The sequence below is a fragment of the Lissotriton helveticus genome, chromosome 2_1 (assembly GCF_964261635.1).
Source record: "Lissotriton helveticus chromosome 2_1, aLisHel1.1, whole genome shotgun sequence".
In the NCBI taxonomy this organism is placed as follows: Eukaryota; Metazoa; Chordata; class Amphibia; order Caudata; family Salamandridae; genus Lissotriton; species Lissotriton helveticus.
In genome coordinates, this window is record NC_136059.1 from 1,065,187,788 (window position 1) to 1,065,206,761 (window position 18,974).

At 44.6% G+C, this 18,974-nt stretch overlaps 1 protein-coding gene across 1 annotated transcript in view; it reads left to right on the forward strand.

Annotated features, from left to right (window-relative positions):
• GLDC (glycine decarboxylase) overlaps positions 1-18,974 on the forward strand; it is a 329,331-nt gene that overhangs the window by 137,299 nt on the left and 173,058 nt on the right. The window contains 2 exon segments of the mRNA XM_078675866.1: positions 14,357-14,521; positions 15,175-15,252. Of these exon segments, the coding sequence (XP_078531992.1) occupies positions 14,357-14,521; positions 15,175-15,252 (243 nt within the window).

Genomic DNA, 18,974 nt, shown 5'->3' on the forward strand with positions numbered 1-18,974 from the left:
ACCTGAAGACCCCGGCAGGGAAGCGCGGCATGCGCTGATCAGCGGGAGCACAGAGCGCCTTTCAAAAGGGGGGGGGGCCCCCGCGTAGAGGAAACATCACCGGACCCACAGTCCTAGGACGTGGCAAGGAGGCGACGCGCGCTTGCCTTTATCGAGGCGAGCCCTGAAGCTCTGCGGAGATGTAGCGGTAAAGTGCCAGACTCCGCTGCAGGAGGAGGCGCCACATCAGCATGGAAGCATGCACTGATTTTGCCCCTAATCAAAAAGCCAAATTTAGATCCCTTGACGCATGCTAATTACAGACCGATATCCCTTCTCCCTGCTCTAGCTAAGGTTGTTGAAAAACACGTGCAGCTCTCGATTACCAACTATATCGAGAGCAACAACCTTCTTCATGACACACAGTCGGGGTTTCGTGCTAATTATAGTACAGAGACAGCCCTTCTGGAGGTCACTGAAGCTATCAGGGAGACGCTCGATCTTGGAGGTAAGGCTGTACTAGTCATGCTGGATCTGTCGGCGGCTTTCGACACCGTCCCGCACGACGGTCTCCTTTTAAGACTCCAGGAGATCGGGTTTCGCGGGACGGTGTTGGACTGGTTTAGATCTTTTTTATCTGACCGCCGACAGGTGATCTGGGCACCACCGTTCTCCGCTGAAATGCCGTCGCTAGGGGTGGGGGTTCCTCAAGGATCCATTCTGAGCCCCATCCTTTTTAATATCTACATGGCCCCTCTGGCGGCGGTGGCGGAGGCTTATGGTGCCCAGGTCATATCCTACGCTGATGACACCCAGCTCCTGTTTACTTGCAGGAAGGGAGAGGCATTTGATGGGGCTAGAATCAGGGACTGCCTTGACTCCGTTTTTTCATGGTTTCAACAACACAGCCTTAAATGCAACTCAGACAAGTCTGAGTTGCTTTTTTTTGGCTGTGCTCCGGATCCATGTTGGAAATCTTGGTGGCCTCGAGACATGTTTCCTCCAGACGCGGTGTCAACGCAGGCCAAAAATCTGGGTGTGATCTGTGACGTTGATCTGTCATTTAGATCCCAGATCAATGTATTATCAGGGAAATGTTTTAGCATCCTGCGGATGCTCAGGAAATTTTTGCCGCTGCTGTCGCTGCAATATAAGAAAATTGTGGTGCAGGCATTAGTTGGATCACGTTTCGACTATGCTAATGCACTCTATGCGGGCCTGCCGAAGTATTTGGTGGCAAGATTGCAGATAGTTCAAAATTCTGCTGCAAGGGCAATTTTTGGCCTTCCACGCAGAGCTAGAGCCTCTGGTTTACTTAAAGAGTTACATTGGCTACCGATTTCCAAAAGTCATTTTTAAAACTTTGACTCGGGCATTTAAAGCCCTGCATTCTGTAGGCCCTTTGTACATTAGGAAGAGACTGGCCTTTTATGTCCCAAAGAGGGTGTTGCGTTCAGCTTCATCTGCCACGATTGTGGTCCCTTCCTTTAAACGCGCTCGGATGGGTGGTCGGTCCTTCCGCTATCTAGCGGCCCTCCATTGGAATGGGCTTCCGATCTCTTTGCGGAAAGCCAACAGTCTCCTGATGTTTAGAAAAGAACTAAAGACGTGGCTCTTTTCTGCGTGATCTTCACGACTTTCTGAGCTGCGGGCTGGATTGACTGGTCTCTGATCTCTTTGCTAAAGCGCCGGGACACCCGTTTGGGTAGCCGTGCGCTATAAAAGAGTGGGTACATAACATAACATAACGCGGTGATGCCCGCAGGCCATGTAACAAATAAAAGCGTCCTTGAGTACGCTGCTCCCAGCGGGAGCCGCTCCGCCCTCCAAGGCGGTAAAAACAACCCATGGCGCCCGCGAGCGCTAACGCAAGAAAAACATGAAATGCAGCGTAAATCACCAACACAGACCCCTAGGACCCTTTGCAATTTGAGGACAACATCGATACTGTGGTATATCCAGAGCGCCGCCAGCAAGCAGTCTTGAACTTAGGGAGCGCCGTTCGTTAAGCACCATGACTGCACGTAACACGTGCGCTTCCAGCTCCCACAAACCACAATCACGCCACAAGCATGAAACATAGCGCGATATAAGCGCAAAGCATTGCAACATCAAGCGAACTAAACGCAAGGCATGTAATACAGTGCGCAATGAGCGCAAACTACTGGCATTAACCTCAAATAAATCCGTTAGTCATCCAAGACATTAATCATATCATAAAGTAGAGAGCACTTAACTGGCTGCGTGAGCAGCAAAGAAAGAGGAGGAGACACAGGATGCAGCAGCTCTTATGGGGCTATACAGGATGTGATGTATGTACAAGCATCATGGGAAATGTAGTTTTTATTGCATACAAAACGTTTTTCATTGGCTGCTGTGAGTGGCAAATATAAGAAAGAGAAGCATAATCCGAAGCCTCCGGTCCTGTAATAGAATTCAGAAAGGGACATGAGCCATGACAGCTCTTTCCAAAAGGTGAAGAGTCAGTCCAAACAACATTCTTTCTTCTCTCCGTTACATAAATGTATAATATAATCCTCAAGTTCCAGGGAGACACCTCTTGGGTCACCTCATCTGGTCCGATCACTGTCATTGGTCAGTTTGTATAGGGTGATTGTCATGCAGCATGAAGACACATATAGCAAAAAGATGATTATCACGTAAGCTGTCCAGTGTATATAACTTTCAAGCAATAGTCTCTTTGCAAAAGCCCATGAGTGAGTTCAAAAGGACAGTTTCTCATGGCAAATGTTCCCAAAGTAACAAAATTGTTGCGATCAGTCCTTGTGTGTGAATGAGAACTCTCCCTATGAGACATAGTTTCTTCTTCAGATTGCAAGTTTACAAAGTGTTTCCATGAGAATAGAATCAAGCAAAGTAAGGAGAATGCAGGCCTTAATTGATTACGGTTCATGAAATACGGAATACATAATGATAGAAATATACATTTCATTTATAGCCTTTGGGACATGATCTATTTCTTTTAACTTATTTGCACTCATAAAGCATGTTAGTTATGTTGTAAATAGCACGTGTAACTATGACATATTGCTGCATTTTCAAAGTACCAATATGCAAAATTATTTTAAAACCTAAATTATCGTGTCTGGTGATTCATGTCGGTACATGCATATAGTTCATTCCCTAAAAGTTTCAGAGCATTTGGTTTTAGTATAAACGTGCAGCACCCTTTTCTCCTTTTTTTTTCTTGGTGCCAATTTCACATATGCAAAATATGGAGTTTAGAATTAGTCTTCATTAACGCATATAATGTCCTCTAGAGTACATTTGTTTTTATTAATTCTTCACACACATTACATTAGTGAAATTAAGAAATGTTTATAACCATGTGAATTTATCACTTAACATTTTATATTACATTTTGAAAAGATAGAACAATATTAGTAAATACAGTACAATCAGTTGCTGCGTAGTAAAAGCATGCAGACGAGAGAAATTAGATGAAATGTAGTCATTTGAATAACCAGTCTTATGATTTTTTTTTCTCATGATCCTTCAATGTATAGTTGGCACAGTTGGTGTACTTTTGTCGATTTTCTCTCAAATGTGTCATAATCGGTTGTATGTATCAGTTAAAGGGCACAGCAGTTTATCTGCTTCAGCACAAGCTTCAGGCGTGTCTTCTCCAGCCTTTGTTTACCCACCTTTTTAAGCAGTGCGCACATCTTCAGATCTCATTGGTTATGGTTGTGGGCCATTGTGTGCTCATGTGACCTAGAGCAGCTAAAACCGCTCCTGGTCGGTTTTTCTAAGCAAAATGCCTGTGCCTTGCTTCTTGCCAGCTGAATTCAAAGTGGCCTGAATTCTGACATGCCAGGCTAACACCTGCCTATTTGCTTGGTCATTCACAAACAAGGTGCATATGTATTTGTCGTTTTAGAAATGTGTGCCACATTTTTGGGGCATTATCTATGTGGAGGCCAGCAAATTGTATTTTTTTTTTATTTTTAGGTCTGGCTAGAGGTGGCTGTAGTCGCTGCCAGAGCTCATGTGATACCAACAAAGTGTAGGGGGAGTGGTCAGAATACAGTTTCTTTGATCAGCCACTTGATTGCATTCAATTGACCAGCAGGTGCTAGTCAGCTTAGGGTGTGCTTCCAAAGCATGGGTTGCAGGAGCACACCAGAGAGTAATGGGACACAACAGATTGATAGCACACAGGACAGATTGTAGGGCGCCGCACAGGATAAACTTATGGAGCCCTGGGAAGCCCTGCAGACTGTAGGAGCACTGATTCCAGGAGCATGGCACTGAATGCTGGTGCAGAGACTGCAGGTGAACAGCAGACCAGCCATTACCGCACTGACTGGGCGAGTGGCCGACTGCTGGGGATCAGGAACGTCTGCGGTGTCCAGAACACTTTGGAGGATTCGGGAGTATAGCAGTTGAGAATAGTCTGCATCTGTTAGCATTTCTACAGTATATCCCCCCTTTCCTGTCATCAGCCTAAACATCCCCATGCCCGTTTTTGTCCTCTTTTAATATACTTTACTTCTTTTTTTTTTTTACTTTTTCACCCATCTGTCCTTGCTTTACTCTTTACTACTGTCAGCCTGGCTAAGTTTGCCTAAACCCTGCTTTTAACGGTTTGTCACAGCTCTTCTCATAACAATAAAAACAGCATTTGACAAAGTCAGTCGATATGGCTTAAAAAGTTCCTGGATACTTATATCCATGCAGTCACTTTTTCATCCATCTATTCCCACCGCCGCTAATCCTCCAAGCACTAGGCCCCTTATGCTTGCAATCATCCACCCATTCACTCAGCCACCCACTTGCCCATCCACAGTACCACAAAGGTGCCAATGTAACAGAAGGCACTATAGGTTCTATGCCAGACCTAGTGCAGTTCATCATCTGATCAGATCGCTCGATTTCCATACTGGAGCCATTGAGTAAAACGGTTTGAGAACCCGTTAAATGACTGGTGCAGGAAAGTGCTGTAAGGACAGGTCTCGGAAACAACTTCCTGCTGCACCTCAGCTTTTCACTTGGACGGTTCCTTCACTTGCCCCCCAGGCGAAGGCGAAGTTTCTTTCCTCAGCCCCGGGCACATTAAGAGACATTCCTGCTCGGGCTCCACTCTATAATTTGCATGTCTTTTAATGTACGTATAAATATCAGACAGACCCATAACTTGAGTTATTTATTATCTTGAGTTAACACCCGGCGGCTCTCCACACCCAGCAGCAACTCCCTACATCGAATTATGTTCTTCAGACCCGCCTTCCAGAACAGAAGGCAGTCTGAAGAGACCCCACACATTCATAATTTTAGAAGCCTGTGATTTTCACCATTTTGCTGTCTGTCCCTCTGAAAATGTAGTCATCACAGCCTGGCACGGCTTTCTGGATGTGTGCATGTGTTTTGTGGTAAACTGCTTTGTTAGACGCGTCTCAGAGTGCACTTTAAACTTTAATTCGCTCGGATGAACATTGTTGATTTCCAGAATGGCGTTTATAGCCATGAATGTTATGGAGTCTGTTCCATTAGTTAGTGGCCTATGTTTTTTTTTTGCTACACTTGCCTCAGGCCGTTTCCAGTTCGCTGCACACGCTGTAGTTACGTGTCAAGCTTATGACCCTGCGTTAGCTGGTAAACACATTAAAACTTGAAACCGGATGAGACCGACCGCACTTGTTTTCCCTTTTAATATGCATTGGCCCTGACAAATGTCCCTTCTTCTGCCTTGGTTGGTATACATCACTGCATAGTGTGTGGCTAATGGACAAACTTGTAGATTGGATCGCGGGGGGGGGGGGGGGGGGGGTGCACGCTTGTTGTCCGCATGCCTTCTGTCGCGCCTCTGCAAACTCCGCTCTGTTGCCTTGGAAACGGGGCTAACAAGTTTCAGTGACGTGACGGGAAAATGAATGGCCAGGCTTGAATGAGCGGGCTCTTCAACACATTTACATCTGGTCTAGACTTGTATTTCTGGGGGCTAGATGCATGATTTTGTTAAACCAGGGCTCGTTTGAGGGAAGGTTTTGGTTTGTTTCTGTGCAGCAGCGCTCCCCAGAGAATATACTGTAAAGTTCACAACACAAGTGATGTCGTTTGAAGGACATTTGTGTTTTAACTGTGTCTACCCGTATATTCACTATTACGAAACCTGAAAGGTATTGTTAAAATGTCTACGTCCCTTTTTTTGTTTAAAATTGTTATTCTGGCCATCCATGCTGGTTTTACAGCACAACGCCCAGGAGGAAGCCAGTGTGACTGCTGACGTCAGTCTTGTTTTGGAATCTTTTTAAAAAAACATTTTTGTACAATGGCACTTTCCTCCTCACGCAGCAGCTAAACAAAATGCAGTAATGCTGTAAAACTTGTTTTATTATATACACGTGTGAAAATAGTTTTCAGAATAGAGCAAGGAGTACGTTTTTGAGCCAGACGTGTTAGTGTTTCGAATGAAAACTATTGGCATCCAAGCTATTCCAGGCAAATGCACCCTACGACGAACTTTACCAGCACTGAAATGTGCATTTTCTTACAACTTGTCTATACCAGCTGCTTGCTTTCTCTGTAGTTGCATGTCCCACAGACACTAGAACACTATTTGTTGTATAAACGAGGGGTAGTGAGGCCTTGTTGTCATTTTGGGTTTTTCAAGGGGCATGTTGTGCTGGGGTGTAACGTCGGTGTGGTTTGCACAAGCTGACTGCTATATGCTGAACTAGGATTTGTCATTTTATACTTTGTAAATGTTCCCCCCTCCCTGATTCCCTGAGGCCAAGGTGGATGTTTGGTACAGTCTTGGTCGCTGCTCTGTGTCCTGGGCAGCATCAGGATAATATCACTGTCATTTGTGTGGAGGGCGAGCATCATTAAAAAGACCACTTTGTGTATGTTCCTCGGTCTGATATCTTTACGAAGGTTAAATTTGGGCAGCTCTAAAACCTCTCCCAGGGGCGAGTCCTTCCATTGCCCACTTAACTGCGTCTCTTTTACCTTTACATCACTGACAACGTGATTTGGTGCCTTAAAAGGTCGCAGTTTATTCAGACATAACATGGTTGTACATTTCGCAATTTCATTGGTCATTCATAACATCCATGTTGTTGTATAATTCCATTGTCTTTGTACATTCATTGCTGTTATTTGCTCCCAACCAGTATTTTGCCAGGTGCCCCTTTGGCTGGTCCTCTGTGACTGCGGTCCAAGGCTTCAACCTGTTACTGAAATTTGGCGAGTGTATGTCTGGGCTTGCCCAGGCTGCAAGTGCTGTTCCGCTTGCCCTGAGCAGTTTGTTGGCCCCTCGCCTGCACCTCCAGGCCCTTTGCTGTGTGGCATCCCAAGGACCCAGTGGAGTGTCACATCTACTCTACCTGTGGCTGTGTGGCGTCATTCGCTCCCTCAGTGCCCTTGCCGTGAGGCGTCCCAAGGACACTGTGAGCCTTCCATCTACCTCTAGTACATTTTCTCTTTTGTATCTTTCCTGGGTTTCTTCTGCCCTGTGGCTGCGACGCTTGCTTCCTTAGGTGTGGTGGTGGGAATCCTTCTCCTTGCAGGGGGTAGGTCGTGTGCGAACTCAGGGCCTTGCGCCCATATTTAAGCCCCCCAGCTGCTTGCCAACTCGCCCCTTGATTGGAGGGGGCCGTTGGCTATCTTGGGGGGCGACCAATCCTGGTCGCCCCTCCTTTTGCAGGCTTCCAACAGAGGGAGGGCTTCCCGCCTCTGGGTGGTGTTTGCCCCGGGTCCACATTGGGTCTGGCTACACCTTCCCGGGCCCAGGTTTCCAGGCAATCTTGGAATGCAGGAGGGTGTCATCCGAGATTTTGGAGAGGGTTGGAGGTATTAGCACTTCAGTGCGCATAGTCGCAAGGGGAGCTCAAACACTCTTTGGGGACAGTATTTGAAACCTGCATTTCCGCATTCACGGACAGTCCGGAATGCAGTATACTCAAGGGATGATGCTGTGTAATCAACAGCTGGGGTGATTATGGGTTATAAACAGCAGTTAGCTATGTTGTTGGGGAGTGCCTAGCTTCTATTAAATGTTTTTTACTCCTGTTTGCAGAGAATAATGTTCTCTTTAAAACTATGTATCTATGATTGATTTAATGTGGAGCAGCCACCTACCATGGTGTGTAGTCTTTCACTAGTCACTTGCCTTGTCCTTTTGTGTCTTTCGGTGGTACACCCTAATAACACGAGGGCAACTGTTTACTGAACTCCCCTATTTGGGAAAGGGGATGGAGAACCCTGCACTTCCGCTCATCTTTAGGACAACAAAGGCCTCTTACTTTGTGGGCACTGGGAAGAGGCGATCTCAACCTCTCACTACCATCAAGCCTCTTCAGATGGAATCGGCCATTCATCTCCACACTCCTTTCTGGCCCTAGTTATCCTCTGTTTCTAAGCAACTAGCTTCTATATCTGATCCGCTCAGACAGCAGTTGGACACATTTCCTCTATCAAAGCCGGAGGGGGTGGGTCACTCTTGTTTTTATTGGAGGATCGGTCAAGCTGTAATGCAAGGATGAGTCATCTGGGCTGATGTAAGGGACTAGGCTTCTGTGTCCCTATTGGGCCCCTCCGATCTGTTGGGCATGCGGAAGAAGACCATGGATAAAAGTTTGGCTCTGCATCTGGCTGTGTGCGAGGTCTAAGACGGGCCTCTACCACTGGGGCCTTGGAGTGGGGTCCACTTGTGCAGCTGTGCTCTATCCCACCCATCTAGGTTGGTGGTCTTAGAGTGGTGATCCTACAAGCATCAACTACTTGAAGGCTTGCAGGAGACTGGTGAATGTGGGCTGCCATGGCACCTCTTCATCTTGGCCAAAAGCAACCCAGGTGGTCCGGGATCACAAAGGTCCTGAGAAAAATAGCTGCTACTGGTGAGTCCGACCTAGTGCCGACCCGTCTGGCTTTGGATTTCAGGAATTGGCGAAGAGTTCTCCCAATCAACTGGGGAGGCCTCTCCTAAGCAGACACCTTGAGGGAGCGACCACACATGCCAGTGGGTTGCAGGGCCGTTATGCGCAGCATAGGTCTGTCTCTTATTACAATCTCTTCGGTTCTTACTGGCATTTACTCTCCCCTAACACAACAATTCCGCTGCTGACACATCTAGTTAGCCACTTACTTGCACCTTTGCTTGCACTATGCACAATTTAATAATATCAAATTAATTTTACAAGTATGCAAACAGTAAAGTACAATAACTCGCATCCCTTTGCATCATCCTTTGATCACGTCAAGTGCCCATTATTTAGCTGCCCATAATTTTTGCATATAGTGCTATCACGGCTAGTGATGTTTTAGGTGGCGAATACCCTAGGTGTCAGTTCACTATTTAGTTAGTGACGGTGAAGGTGACCTTATGCTACCTTTTACCTCCTCGTGTGACATAGGCCTGACCTCCTTTGTGCTGCCTTTAACCCCTTATCTGGTAACTGCCAACAACTGTCCTGATTTAGCCTTTCCACAGGCAAGCTGGCATCTCCTACCTGTATTTCATGCTCCGTTGTCTAGGTACTCTACATTGATGCTGAGGGGTCTCCTTCTACAATAAACATTGGTAACTGCACTTTTTGCTTTCTCATCAGATGCCTGTTTGCATGGATAGGGAGTATACGCTAACCTTTCGTTTTGATTTGAGCTCTTTTAGGTATTCATAACCACTGACAACATTTAGAGACACAACTGAAATGGTATCCAGGAAGGTTTGCTTGCAGGAGAAGCTGCATCAAATACTTTCAAAGCATGTTAAAAGCAGGTGCACGGTTTTCCTAGTACATGTGAAACATACACAACGTGGAACAAGGAATGTAGTTTACTGATCTACCAATAACGTAACAACACCGATGGGGCCACAAGAGTACTGAAAGAATGATTGCAGTAGGTCAAGCATATATTTAAAACTGGCATTAGTAATTGCCGTGAGCTGTGTAATTAGATGGATCTTACTATTCCTATAACTATATGCAATCTTTCCATATTTCCTATACGATTTCATAATCTTGTGTATGTCTGAGTTCTCTTCCAGCAGTGGCAGAGTTCTTGAAAACGTACCTAAGGGACTTAAGGGATAGATTTATAGTGGAGAGAGACCACTCCATCCGAGTGTAGACTTGCACTCATTGAGACCTTGAAATACCTTAAAGTTTAATATGCACATCCACACTTCCTTGCTCCGTCTAAATGGGGCATGACGATCTATCTGCTTGTACTCTGACTCCCATGGATATAATGACCTGGCAGTAGCATGTTCTTGAGGGTTGTTGGCCTGAGACCTGATGACTTCACCATGCCACAAAGATTGCAGAAAAGTAATTTAATGAGTATGGCTCCACTGCTGCTGTTTATGCTCAGAAATGACCAGGCCTGGGAGGAGCTTTGTTTTGTATAACTTTCATATGTTCTTCCTAACCAACATGTTAGTAGGATTAAATGCTGCAAAGGAAATGGGTCTTAGTCCAGACTCATTAGCTGTTCTATGTTACTTGTATAAAATATTCTTGTAATACTCTTTACATTGATGTCCCATAACTGGCAAGGGGTTTTATTTGGTAGTTGGGACCCTTCAGTGCATCATTTCTTGGCCTTTAGCAATTGAGAACTTCCTTCTGGATTTGTTACCTGGATTACGGCTTTGTATTTGGAAAACCATTTGACATCTCTTCTCATTTAATTTCCCATGTCATGGGATGATGTTGGTGGGATAGCTGTATAACTCCAAAGGATTCATTTGAAAAATTATCAGACTTTTCAAATGTGGCCTCCTTTACGCCACACTCACACTATTTAGTGTCAACACCATAACTTCATTAAGATTTATGACAGAGTTACACCATAACAAACTAGAAAAGCTGAAAGAACACCCTTGCGTGTAAGAAAACAAACTCCAGGAGAGCAAGAATCAAATGTAACCATGTCAGAAGTATAACAGTTGCACCATACTGACTTTGAGATTTATGAATGCCTAACTGGCTTCCTCACACCGCACAATCAGCTAGATTATGTAGGCCTTATTTCTTCCGTTCATAGTATGACTATTAAAAAGTGTAAACTACTTCAGCTCTACCGAAAAATCTAGTGCAGTAAAAAGATCAACAGCTGAGCATTCACACCGGAGTCATCACCATGCTGTTGGTCCATGTTTCCTGATGCACAAAGACTTCTTGGAGTTCACCGAAACACTAGCCTTCTAGAGTCTACCTCCTGTGCCCCCTCCATACTGCTCAAGGAGAGGATCCTAGAGAATCAGTTGAAGCCCCGGGAATCTCTGCCCTGCGGTATAACTAGAACTACAGCCCCTTCTAGCTGTGCTGCTTCTCACAGCACCTTTCCATTTCTTCAATTGCAATTTCCTGCATCCAAGTTCCTCCGGCAAAAACACTAGACCGAGATATTGTAAACTGCAATGCTCATGCCTTTTAGAGTTAGCGTTTGCAGCATCCTGTCTGAGAATAGAATGTATGAGGATACTGGATTTAAGGGGGTTTTGATACAGTGACACACCATTGCCCACCGAAGTCCTTTATACAGCTACCCCTGCACCACTATTACAGAGGGCTACATATGCAAATGCTGAAATGAGTTATGTTTGGTTTCCACTGATGCTCATTTAAAGTATTGTCACTGCTGCTATTGCTGTCCTATTTACTTTTACCTTGAATCCTCCCACAGGTTTACCGTTTAATGGCTGCATTAGCACTCCTATCCTTTGTTGCAGTTTGCCATCGCATGCATGCATCATGTCTCTTCTGTTTGGCCCTCCCCTAGAGAGTACTTGTGTCCATCCACCGCTCCCATTTATTTGGGCTACTTTTATAATCGCTTTGCTAAATAGTTTTTGTTCCCATTTCTTTTACTATAGCAAACAAGCAAATGCCACTAACTCAGTTTGCCTTGTAGCTTCCCCAAACCCCTTGCATCCTCCTTCTCAGTTGCTATCGTTGCTTCCCATTTGCACTTGGAGCTAGGAGAAGCTGCCATGTTTTGCCGGCCAAACGTGAGCGGCAGCAAAATCCTACAGAACAGTATATCAAGCCCTAATCGGAAAACATTTTAAAGTGATGGTGATTTTGAAAACTAGGGCCACTGCCCATGCGCTGTCTAATCACAACTTTCAAACACATTGCTGGTGTGGCTAAAAGACAATTAAAAAGGAAGACGCAACTTAAATCCACAGTTAGAGCCCATGGCATTATGGGCATGCAAGTGAACCCTTGAACGGATTTCTCGACGTTGCGGATTAGTGAGAAAATAAGCTGATATGCAGTGAAACAGAATTTGACAATATTGCAGTTTGCCTGGAGCAACACACATTGTATGCAAAGGAAAAAAATTACAGAGAATGGATATATTTATTAACAAAATACCTACATCTAAAACCGCTCTAAAGCATTTGAAACTGGACATATATTTTTGGTGTTGTTGCAATGGTATAACTCTGTTCTGGGCCTGAAAAAGTATTTTTTTCATACTTCAAAGTGCCTACACAGCTACTGATGGAGAGGAATGTGCACTTCATGGTAATAATGCTCCCACTTTCTCATGACACCGCTGCCCCTTCCTCTTAATGGAACTACTGCTCCCCATCTTCATGGCACTGCTTCTCCCCGTTCCTCCATGTGCTGCTGCTCCCCTTCTTTGCATCACACCCACCCCACTCCAATCTACCCATCTGACCAACCACTTCATTCTACCCTGCTCCAGTCTACCCCGATCTACCACTCTCCAATGTACTCCAATCTACCCCACTAATATCTACACCACTTCAAACTACACCAGTCTGCCCCCGCTCCACTCTTCCCTGCTCCAATTCACCCCAATCTACCCCCCTCCAATCTAGTACAGTACCCGTTCTAGTCCACCCTAATCTACCCCACCCTAATCTACCCCACCCTAATCTACCCCACCCTAATCTACCCCACCAAATCTACCCCACTCCACTCATTTTTAGCAATGCTGAACACCAGCCACACTAGTGTACAACAGGGCTAAAACACATTGCAGATAGATCTCGCAACAATGAGACCTATTGCCTTTGGCAGTGCTTGTTTTTAAAGGATGCAGGTTGTTTTTTTACTTGCTTTTAAAATGGTTACATGACTCCAATTCCTTTTGCGTTATTTGTAGATTTCATTTGGGTCTTGTTTTTCCCAAAAGCTATACAGCATTAAGGTGTATTACTACTTTGTCTAAATAAGCAATTCATTTTAAACTTTTTTTAAATGCCCCTCTGCCTTTTCTTTTTCATTGTATTGTATTGTATTGTATTGTAAAGGGTGCTTATAGAGCGCACTGACACCATGGGTTTCCTGGCGCTGGATGGATATAGAGAGTACAGAAGAACTAGCCAGATTGAGGGAAGAGCCAGGTTTTTAAAGACTTACGAAAAAGAGTCAGAGAATTAGAGACTTTAAGAGAAGAGGGAAAAGAATTCCAAAGCTTGGGGGCCAGGTATGCAAATCTCCGGCCTCCAGATCTACAGAGCTTGTAAGAGGGGACAGTGAGAAGGTGAAGATGAGAGGATCTCAGATTCCGGGGCGGGCAATAGGGTATAATCAGAGATTTCACAAACGCGGGACAAGGCCCGGTTAGTGATTTGAAAATAAGACAGCCGATCTTGAAAGTCGACCTGGCGGTGACGGGGAGCCAATGGAGTTTGACAAGGAGGGGCCTGGCGGATTTCCACTTCGGGATCCCTAGGGCCAATCTCGCCGCTTGATTTTGCATTGTTGTATGTTTTGTTGATGTTCTTGGGCTATTATACTTTTTGTTTTTTTATTTCCATAAGCAATACAATAAACGTAACTGTACAGCTTACAGCATCCACATCAATTCTCCAGCATCGCGTACACGATAGTAGTGACATGGCAACTAATACAGCACAGTCCACCCCACCATCTGAGTAATCGGCTCACTAGGTATCATGAACAGCCCAACAAGTATGTTGTAAGAGGGGGGTCCGTACCTCCTTCGTCCGTGACGCCACAGGCAGGTCCTCTGAATACTTTGTTAATGTACCTCTACAATGTATCCTATCTTGCAGCCATCTCTTGTATTTTGGAACATTACTCTGGCCCCAGCATGCTGCCATCAGCCTTATGGGCAGTAGGAGCGCTACTGCCACAAACCGGTGTTCTTGAAGTTTTAGCTTCGTGATTAAACCCAACAAGCATACCTGGATCGGGCAGTCTACGGAGTTTTCTGTCATCAAGCTCAGATCCCATACCCCTGTCTTTCGTGCAAGTGTTACCTTGTTAGAGACAAACCCTTTACCACTCCCCTGCCACCTTAGTCTGGATATAAAATGCTCTATATCAAGCGCGAAAAAAAAGTATTGCTGGACACGTTTCAAGATTTTGAATTGCTCTAAGATGTTTTTTCTTTATTTTTAAAGGGTTACACAGTATACTCCCTACCAGCCGGAAGTATCCCAGGGACGACTTGAAAGTCTGCTCAACTACCAGACCATGGTGTGTGACCTCACTGCAATGGACGTCGCCAACGCCTCTTTGCTGGACGAGGCCACGGCAGCAGCGGAGGCCATGCAGCTAAGTCACAGGTCGTCAAAACCAATACATTCTACCTATTAACCATCTTCCTTTGAGCTTTACTGTGTAACAAGGTCTTTACCCTATCTTATGGACTTTCATTAAATTAAAGCCATTATTTGTGTTGCTGTGATGTTAGGTAAAACTAATTGGAGCCTTAACCAACTTTTTTTCCCAGGCCATTGATCTGGAATGTGTTCTCCTACTAGAGAAGTTATCACAAAGTATGAACAGTAAGGGCACTAGCCATTCGCCCCCAGTGGGAGACTTGTCTTTGTTCTTTTGTGTGTTGAATGTTATTGATATTATGGCTAAAGTGATTACAACAGTCTAGTGCTGCAGGGTGGCGGCAGCAGGAGGGGTGACGCTGTGACCCATTCCTCAGCTACAGTCACACCTAAATGCCCTACTTCCATAAAATAAGTTTAACCCCGGTATACAAATTCCTTCTCCCTTATTTTTCCCGGTTTTCCTCCGTCATGTTGCTGAGTGTCCTTTCCGGAAGGCCTTAACCTCGCTTAGTGAAGGCAGCTTTTATTATTAGAAGCACTTCCGGATACCGGGGCCTCTGCACCCAGCCCAGGAGGTGTAAAACCTATTTACACAACAAGGCAGCTACTTATTGACGCACGAGAAATATTAAACTTTTTTTGTATCCTTTCAGGCACAACAAGAGAAGAAAATTCTTTGTGGATCCCCGCTGCCACCCACAAACTATAGCTGTGGTCTTGACTAGAGCAAAGTAAGTCATGTTCATCTTGAATATTTTTTCAGCAATTCACACGAAAGCAACATGAGCAGGGGGGTTATACTGGCATTGGTTAAAGTTAACTTCCACACTAGACTTAACTCGAGAGTTAGTGCTTCAGCACCTGACAAAACGCAGGCCCACACGTCCCTGCATGCCCCTGCTGTGCAGAGCACGCTTGCCCACAGACAGCCACAATACTGTGAATATCTGCAAGATACTGGGGTCCCCTCGCCACAACCTGCAAAAGTGGGGGAGGCATTAATTTTGGGCTGCACCACTGTTGATCTGTGGCTCCCACCCTCCTTCCACAGAAGAACCCACTGATACGTGTGTTGTGTGAAATGGGAGATTTATTTTCGACCACCGAAGTCTTGTATTTATTGGGGGGGGCGGTTGACGCAATCATCCATCTGAACTAGACTATTGTATTAAAAACAGTTGGCAAACTCCTTCTTGACCTTTGCCCATGACCCCTCCTTGCTCCGGGAAGAAGTACAAATTCCACATTTTCCCTTTGTCCTACTCTGGTATAATCTATTCCTCCCCCCCCCCCCCCCCCCCAACCCCCCACATTTACTTGTGTTGAAGCTGTCCACCCACTTGGCTCAGTGGTTGGCTGGCAATCCATCACAAAAATTTCTCTAGACTTAACAAGCAGGTTACCATTTCCTCTATTTTATGTTCAAGTCACGCTACAACGTAGCCTTCATCCGAGGGGGAAAAAATCCCACCTAATCCCCAACAAGCAGGTTACCATTTCCTCAATTTTATGTTCAAGTCACGCTACAACGTAGCCTTCATCCGAGGGGAAAGAAATCCCACCTAATCCCCCGACGAATATTTAATTAATAAATGCATATAGTACCCACTTTGTATCTATTTTTATAAGCTTGTGCCAATCACTAATTGAGGAATGGTGGGTGGAGGACTACGTCAACAGAGAAGCGGGCTGAGAGCCTGTCAGTACATGTGACCCTGTCTTGGCTTACCATGTGCATGTCAGCCCGTCCCATCCTGACTGATGCACATCCGAACATGCTTGATGCTAGGTGGAAAACACCTATCCATAGTCCTTCTTCTCTGCTCTTGTAGTTTTAGATATTTAGAAACCGTTCTGGTCTTTACCTTGAGGTTTACTGATGGGGGACATTTTTTTCCACTTGCCAGTTTAATGATCCATTTTGCAAGTGACACAGCTGCACTGAGGATAATCCTGCTATGTCGATCCCTCTCGTCCTCCTACTGAATCTCAAAGCATGAAGATGGCCTATTGTGATACTAAAGTCAAAGATACGTTTATTGAGACCATGGTCCATTAAACTATTCCATACCTAAAACACATACCTATGTATTAAACATAAGATTTTAAGTATTAGAACATGCTCAAATAGGGTCTAAATACATTCAACATTATAAATAAAAACATCAAATAAATTAGACCCCCTTTAATATCCTTTCCTACTGCTTGCAAAATTCCCTACTGCAATTGCCTCTAAAAAATAAATAAATCCATAGCACGTAAAACTTTAACACTGCCTGGCGTATTTTGATATTATATTATTTTTAAATGGGCCTGTCCTCCATATAAAACCAATAACCCAATGAAATGTTTAAACTAGTACATTTCATAACCACATTTGCAGTAACCACTTTGAAAGAAGAGTTGGATCGCTTTATTGCATACAGTATTGGGTTACTACCCAGTCTATATTTCCAAGAAGATGATCCGTTGACCGGGGTCAGGCAAACTAGAAATATAAGAATACACGTCTGCATTACTCCATCAATCGATTAGATGGGTAAAGACTATTTTTTAGCATTATTACTTCAAATCACGTTCTTTAGTCATAATCACCATTTTCGTATTAAAGTCCGTTCAAGACCTTTTCATCGGCAAATTTTAAGTGGTAGAATGCGTAGTGTCTGCTACTCTTTATTTCTTTTAAGGAGACAGCTCCTGGTGGGGTTTTTGTATCCTTAATTATATCTTATTCCTGACTTACCATCTTAACTAAATACCTTTCTACAAGAACCTATGTTGGACTTCATCTTAATTTACTTCACTACAGAATGTAAGGAGAGTAAAGTATAACATTTCCTTAAGATCTCTTAAACTCGCAGCCCACGACCATCCACTCTTTAAAAGCTAATTTTTGCAAAAATATGAAATCTTGACCTCTCCATCTGGTAATAACTTATTCTATATTCGTATCCCTTATTTCATAGAGGAATAACACCATGAGACAAGTTTAAGTTCTATCCATATTGCTTGAACCATAGACGATTAAGGAATACTTGAGTCTTTTTAGACTCTGACCTTGCATCTTGTTCCAGCCATGATGACCATTCGTATAAGATTAAGGTTTCGTAAAGCAATTTTGTTGGCACCATTGGTTTAGAAATGTGTAAGATCGGGGTCATGGCACATATCAAGCTTGTATAACCCCAGAACACATGACAGTGCACATACTTTTACTGCCACATCGCAATCAGAATTTTTTGTGGATTAAACTAAACTGCTACACACTTCTCTTGGGACACCCAGCGGCAGTCAGCAGCGATTCTTCAAAAGTGGCTACTGATTTTCTGAGTTTGGCTACTTCAGCTTTGATAGGATGGTCAGCCGACTGACCCTTGGAGTCACTACTTTAGTCTGGGGATTGAGAGTGACTTTTCCTCAAGCCAAGAACAACAGTTACAGTCCTCTCTTTGCTAGCCCAAAGTGTGGCAGGTGCATGTCCAGGGATCAGCAAGGCAGTCCTCGATTCCTCTCGTCAGTACCATTTTGATCTGAGGTTCAGGGTGCCATATTTTTGCCAGAAAGGGAGGGGGTGAATAATGTGGTTACTAGTCAATTGGCTACCAGGAATCTAGAAATCCCAGAGGGCATTATTCTGCCCAAGATGTCTGAACTATTCCTCAGATGTTAGGAGCTTGGGTGGCTACTCGTGGGCTACATGCCCGTGAGTAAACTAGTTTGGTCCATGGTCTCTCCTTTGTTCTCGCCGCTGGCTTGCCTACCTAAACAAGGGGACAGTCCTTCAGGAGTGCATTTGCCATGTGTCCACCAAAAGCGGCTTTGCCTTTGAAGCTTGCCTTTTGGCTTAACACCTTGCGTGGCTTCCTGCAAGGGTGGGGGGCGTGGTGGTGGTAACACATCTCCCTGTAGCAGGATATCGTTCCTGAGCCTGGGTAGTCTTTCACACTATTCCCCAGGCGGCCAGAAAGCTTGCTGGTGGCGAGTGACCATGTGAGGCCACTGGACAAAGTAGGTCAAAGAGGGGCAACTTTCTAAAAGTTGCGTTTCCATAAAAGTGACTTTAAATTAGACTTGTGCATCAACTCTGGTTTAATGTCACGATTAATTGGATACCTTGAAGTACCCGTTTCAGTAGCCCCATTGGAAAGTTAGCTGAGCGGAGTGATCAGCTGGCAACTCTGGTGTGAAAAAGATAGTGGAACACAAATCATCTTTTTTGAAGTTAAACAGCAGAATATCGTCGCACCCTTTGAAGTGCTGAGTCAAGCTAACTTAACCTCAATCTGTCAACAGGACTTCTTGCTGCTAGTCCTTGGGTTTTCTGTTGCAAATCGAAATGAGATGCAGTAGTCCCATTGGTTTAAATGATGCACATCAAGTCTACAATCTCTAATATGCGTAAAGGGTATCCAATATAATCCGTGGACCGAAAAACTGTAACCTGCTGACATGG